This window comes from Carassius gibelio, chromosome B22, assembly GCF_023724105.1.
Source record: "Carassius gibelio isolate Cgi1373 ecotype wild population from Czech Republic chromosome B22, carGib1.2-hapl.c, whole genome shotgun sequence".
Taxonomy (NCBI): domain Eukaryota; kingdom Metazoa; phylum Chordata; class Actinopteri; order Cypriniformes; family Cyprinidae; genus Carassius; species Carassius gibelio.
The window spans coordinates 52,608,818-52,615,224 of NC_068417.1; the positions used below are offsets into that span (position 1 = coordinate 52,608,818).

Consider the following 6,407-nt stretch of genomic DNA (forward strand, 5'->3'; position numbering starts at 1 on the left):
AAACTAGTTTCAATGTTTTATCAGTTACCAATGATTTCGAATGAACTGTACAAAGCAAAGGTAAGCAATGCAAATATAATTTTTATGCAAATTTATTGCTGTTTGACAAAAAGAACATTATCATCATAAAGTCAAGGTTTAAGAGTTAAAGCACACAATGTATCAAAACAGACATACAGCAGCCACAAACACAGAGACCATCAGTGGACAAGAGCAATGCAATAACAACTTTATATGGAACATATCTTTGCATATTTGCTTACATTAAGGCCATTTTGAGGTTGGATTCAGATTCAACTCCTCCCACCTTACATATCCTTAAACCTACCCGTCTCCACCCCCTGATCCCTGAACACCATTTAATAATGGAAAAAAAGTGCAACATGTGTCTTTGTGTCTTTTTGCTACTATAAAATGGCAACAAGGGTCATGGTATATATATATATATATATATATATTTACATATATTAACATGAAGATATTTAAAAAAAATTGTAACAATTTAGATTTAGCTTTTCATTATATATTCCTTAACTTTAATATTTTAACTTTTATGAGTTTGAGTTTTTCTTCTAAAATATCTTCTTTTGCATTCAGCGGAAGAAAGTCAGTCTTACAGGTCTGGAACAACTTCTGGTGAGTAACTGATGACAGAAAGTCATTTTAGGGTAGAATGTCCCTTTATATATCAACTATTTTACAGTGGCTTTGGCTCATTTGTTTAGTGTATTTCAAACACCAGCAGACCCCCCAGACCCCCCTCAATTTCGAACACTTGTTTAGTGTATATTTCACCAGCAGAAGTCTCAGCTGCTTTGCTCATATGTGATGTTGGTTGCAGGTTTGCTGATCACAGCCATTTTAATCACCCCCTTAGTGTTTGACTTGAGCAGATCACATTTGAACATTTCCATGAAGCCTTGCTTAAAACAATCCCCCGACAACGTGTAGAGCGGCAGGTTGAAAATGATGTTGAGTACAGCGATCGGCCTTGAGATAATATAGGCGGCATGAACGCAGCGGTCCATGCAGTTGTTTTCCGGAGTACGATTCGTGTAAATCCTCAAAGCTCGTAGCACATGAAAAGGAAAAAAGCACACAATGAAGCATGTCAAAATCAACACAATGAGTCGCCTTGCTCGAACCCGTTTGGTGCTTCCCATATGAGGACCCTTCTTGAGTTCTTTCATGATGCGCCAATAGCAAAGACAGACCACAACTAGAGGAACCAAATATCCAACTACTGTCAACACCCAACTATACGGCCAGATGATTTCTGGATTGTTACTCGCGAGATCCAAGCAGTAAGTTTTGTTGTTGTTCTCCACTGTGTCAAAAAAGTTAAAAACTGGACTTATTTCTGCAACTGCCACAGCCCAACACAGCACGCAAGCCAACGTGCCCCAACGCTTCTGCTTGATGCTGTGTCCATGTGACGGGTGCACGACTGCCACGTACCGAAAAATAGCCATACAGGTGAGGAAGAGGATGCTGCCATAGAGGTTGAAGTGGAAGATGAAGCGTGTGAAGCGACACATGATGTTTCCCAGCGTCCACGAGTCATCAAGCAAGTAGTAGTAGGTCAAGAAGGGCAAGCAGACCATGAAAAGGAGGTCAGTGATGATGAGGTTCACCATGATGATGGTGCTGCTCTTCCAGGGACGAACTTTGACCGTGTAGACAAGCAGAGCAGTGATGTTACCCACAACACCTACAATGAAGATTAAGATGTACATGGTGGGGAGATAGTAGCGTTTCACAAGATCGTCCGCGTTGGTGCAGTTGTCAAGTGAAGTGTTTCTCGAGCCATAGTAAAGGTTGCTCATGGTTGTTCCTGCAGCAGGAATGAAGAGTAAAAAAGAAAAAGTATTAGAAAGCACACATGGTAAGTCTAAAAATGTCTAACTGATGGGAGTTTAGATACTCGTCTTGTTTTCTGCTTTGCTTTAATCTCTGAAAAGAATTCCTGGGATTTTAGGCACGACCTGGTTTGGTTTGCTATACCTGATTTTACACAATAACCCCATTTAAGTCACTGACACACTTCAAACACTGCAGTCTGCATGCAATCTCTGTTTATTTAGTAAATTTCAACACTTGTGAAATTCCAAGATGGATCTGTTCCAGTTGAATATTTATTTTTAATAATAATAGTAATAGAAAAAGACATATAGTTACAATACAATATATACATATATATATATATATATATATATATATATATATATAAAGAGTTCAGATGCAAAAGCCTCTAAGTGCCATCTGAAATTTTCATCTAAAATTAGGATTTTTATCTGTCTCCTATATTTATTTTCAGTTATTTCACTTTAATAGCCTGGAAAAGGACCTGGACATTGCCATTAAAGTAAAATGACTCAAACTAAGCATAGGAGCTTGATAAAAATCCTAATTTTAGATGAAAATTTCAGATGGCATTTAGAGGTTTTTGCATCTGAACTCTTCATATATATATATATATATATATATATACATATATATAGATATATGGGGAAGTGAGACCACTAGTGGACACCCAGGGAAACAGAGATCAGACCTCTTGAGTAGTCGGGTTGGCCTACCATCCCAGATACTGACTGACCAGGGCACCCCCTTCATGTCCCGGGTGATGGCTGACCTCTGCAAGCTCCTCCAAATAAAACAGCTCCGCACCACCGTATACCACCCGCAAAAGGACGGCCTGGTCGAACGCTTCAACCAGACCCTGAAGCAGATGCTGCGGCGGGTGGCTGCTGAGAACAAGCGCGACTGGGACAAGATGCTGCCCTATGTCCTCTTCGGCATTCGGGAGGTACCCCAGGCGTCCACCGGTCTCACCCCTTTCGAGCTCCTTTTCGGCCGACAGCCCCGCGGCCTGCTTGATGTCGCCCGAAAAGCCTGGGAACAGCAGCCGGCCGTCCACCACTCCACCATCGAGACCATTAACAGGGTCATGCCCATCATCCGGGAGCACCTTGCCAAAGCCCAGAAGGCCCAGCAACGACATTAAAACAGGGCGGCCCAACCACGGGAGTTTCAGCCTGGAGACCAAGTTATGGTCCTAGTCCCCACTGCCGCCTGTAAATTCTTGGCCAACTGGCAGGGACCCTATACCGTGACAGAAAGGATCGGCCCTGTCACCTACCGGGTCCGGCAGCCCAGACGACGCATAGAGGACCAACTGTACCACGTGAACCTTCTGAAGCGCTGGGTCGGGACCGAGCCCCAGCTTGCAGCCCTCGCTCAGTGACCTCCTGTGGCTGTGGACATGGATCCCCACCTCTCGGTCGCCCAAAAGTCAGAGCTGCCACACCTGGTCAGTGAGTTCACCGATGTGTTCTCTCCCCAGCCAGGGTGGACCCACGTACTCAAGCACGATATCCGCACAGCACCCGGAGTGATCGTCCAGCAGTGGCCCTATCGTGTTCCGGAGGCTCGGCGCCACGCCACTGAGGAGGAGGTACAGGAGATGTTAAGGTTAGGAACCATCGAACCATCATGCAACCCTTGGTCCAGCCCAATTATCATGGGTCCAAAGCTCGACGGCACCTTCCGTTTTTGCAACGACTTCCGCTGCCTGAATGAAGTCTCGGAGTTTGACGGCTACCCAATGCCGCGAGTGGACGAACTCTTGGATTGACTAGGAAGGGCCCGGTATATCTCAACTCTTGACCTCACCAAGGTGTACTGGCAGGTTATTTACTGCTAGGCATTTAAACAGACCTTTGCTCTTAATTCTGATCGGTCCAACGCAATAACGAAATCTGAGGGATTGGTAATGCTGCACTGTAATCATAGTTATTTATATTTTTCATTATATTTTATTATATGATATTGGTTTGAGACTGAGAGCATTTTATTTAGTGGAGAACTTTGCAGCAGTATTTTATTTCTTATTCTTTTTTATTTTATATATATTTAATTAAAAACTATTTTAAAAAAAAGTGTAAACAAATTGTTAAAAAAAAGTTTATCGTAATTGTCACACACCTGGACTCATTTAGTGTTTTTGCCCCAGTGACCCAGTTTCTGTCTTCCGTGTTTAGTTTGATTAGTTCCCAGGTGTGTCTATTATCTTCCTCATGTGTTCCATGTCCCTGTTAATTTAGTTATTCCATCCACCTGTGTTTCCCCATTATCCTCTGTACATAAGCCTTGTCCTTTCAGTTCTGTTTTGTCGGGTCTACTTGTCATCAACTGGTTACTTGTTACTAACTCACTCACTTACGTGTGTCTATTGCTGTGCTCCATGAGTTGAATATATTAAATACCTTATTTCGTTTATCCTCGGCTCCGTATTCCTTCAGGCAGCGTAAAACCGTGACAGAAGACCCGACCCAAAAAGAAAGTAGAAAACTGCGTGTTTTTTCCCTCCGTTTTGTTTTTGTTTTTTCACAGTCTTTTTGTTTCGTAGTGTTGATGGATCCCCTCTCTAGCCCCGGATTCCTCCTCCTCATGCTGGAGCAGGAAGGACGCTCTCTCGAGGACCACACCAGACGGTTCCTACTGTTAGCTAATGCCACCAGCTACCCGGACGACGTGCTCTGCGCCTTCTACAATGCCAGCCTGAACCCCAAGTGCAGAGCGTTGTCGTCCGAAGATGGTCCTCGGGAGGATTTCGCCGCATTCGTGGAGTGGACTCTGGCGAGAAATGGCTCACCTTTCACCGTCTGCCCGATAGAGGATCTCGCCAGTCCCACTCCCAACCCAGAGACCAGCCAGCCACCATCACGCCGCACGGAGCCAGAGCCCACCGCAGCCGCAGAGCCCGAGCCATCCACTGACAGGGAACAGGATCTCGAGAGCGCGACTGACCAGGTGTGTGAGCCGGCAACACCGTGCATCGTGGGAGTCCTCGTGGAGATCGAGGGCGTGGAGGAAAGCCCTGCCCACTCTCCTGCAACTGAGGGTGAGTTGTATGCAGTCTCTGAAGATCGTATGGAGCAAGTTCTGGATCTGATGGACTGGTCTATGGAGGTAATCCCTAATTTTCCTGTTTCCCCGCTGGTTCCGTCCAGCCCTGATTCCCCTGTATACCCTCTCAGTCTCCCACTCCTACCTCCTCCAGTCATTTCCTCTGCTCCATTTCCGCTGGTTCCATCCAGCCCTGAATTTTCTGTTTCTCTGCTGGTTCCGCCCAGCCCTAAGTTTTCTGTTTCTCCGCTGGTTCCTCCCAGCCCTGAGTTTTCTGTTTCTCCGCTGGTTCCATCCAGACATGAATCTTCTGTTTCTCCGCTGGTTCCGCCCAGCTCTAAATCTTCTGTGTGTCCGCTGGTTCCGCCCAGCTCTGAATCTTCTGTCTCTCCGCTGGTTCCGCCCAGCCCTGAACCTTCTGTGTCTCCTGTATTCCCTCCCAGCCTCCCTCTCCCACTTCCTCTCAAACCTGCTGGTCCCTCTACTCCACTTTCGCTGGTTCCGTCCAGCCCTGATCCTCCTGTCCTTCCTCCCATCCTTCCTCTCTGTCCTCCTCCTAGACCAGCCAGTTCCTCGCCATCCCTGCTGGTGCCAGTCAGTCCCGCAGCTCACCCTCTGTCCGCGCCATCGGGGCACGATGGTTCGCCACTGGACTGCCAGTCTCCAGCTCTGCCTTGGCGCGTTAAGGCCCTGTCTCCGCCTCCAGCCTCCGAGCCCTGGACTCCTCCTCGGTCCTTCGACCCAGCGGCTCCGCCTTGGCTCTTAGCTCCCTCGTCTCCACCGTGGCCTGTCATCCCACCTGCTCCACCGGGCTCCCTCGTCCCTCCGGCTCCACCTTGGTCAGTCGTCGACCATCCGCCGCCTCGGGACTCCTCTCCTCAGGTTCCACCTCGTCACTCCATCCCTCCGGCTTTGTCATGCTCCTCCTTCCCTCCGGTTTCACCTCCATCCTCGGTCGCTCCGGCTCCACAGCGGTCTGCCAGGACCCTGCCTCCGCCTTGGTCGCCTGAGCCTTCTGCTCCACCTAGGCCCTCCGGATCCTCGACGTCCCCCTGGCTCTGCGGCTGTGCTGCTCCATCTTGGGCTCCTCACCCACCGGTGCAGTCTCCGCCTGTCGGCCCCCTGGTGTCGTCGACCCCTCCTTCACCATGGCTCCTCCCGCCGTCGACTCCACCTTGGATCTCCGTCCTGGCTGGTCTCTGGTGGACCATCTGGCTCCTCCTGCTCCTGTCTCCTCCCTGGCTCCTCCCTCCGTCGTCTCCTCCCTGGCTCCTTCCTCCGTGGTCCCTGTCTAGTGGCCCCCTCCTGGGAGTCCGTCCTCCACCGGAACCTCCTTCCAAGTTACCACACACGCCTTCCTTGGTTGTTTTCTACGGTGCGAGGACGCACCTACAGGGAGGGGGGAGTACTGTCACACACCTGGACTCATTTAGTGTTTTTGCCCCAGTGACCCAGTTTCTGTCTTCCGTGTTTAGTTTGATTAGTTCCCAGGTGTG

The 6,407-nt window shown here is 48.4% G+C and overlaps 1 protein-coding gene across 1 annotated transcript; it reads right to left on the minus strand.

Moving 5' to 3' along the window:
* Positions 1–806: 806 nt before the first annotated feature.
* Positions 807–1,826, minus strand: LOC127986900 (2-oxoglutarate receptor 1-like). The gene has a single exon (XM_052589155.1). It carries the CDS (start codon positions 1,824–1,826, stop codon positions 807–809), a length of 1,020 nt encoding a protein of 339 aa, XP_052445115.1.
* Between the last annotated feature and the right edge of the window lie 4,581 nt (positions 1,827–6,407).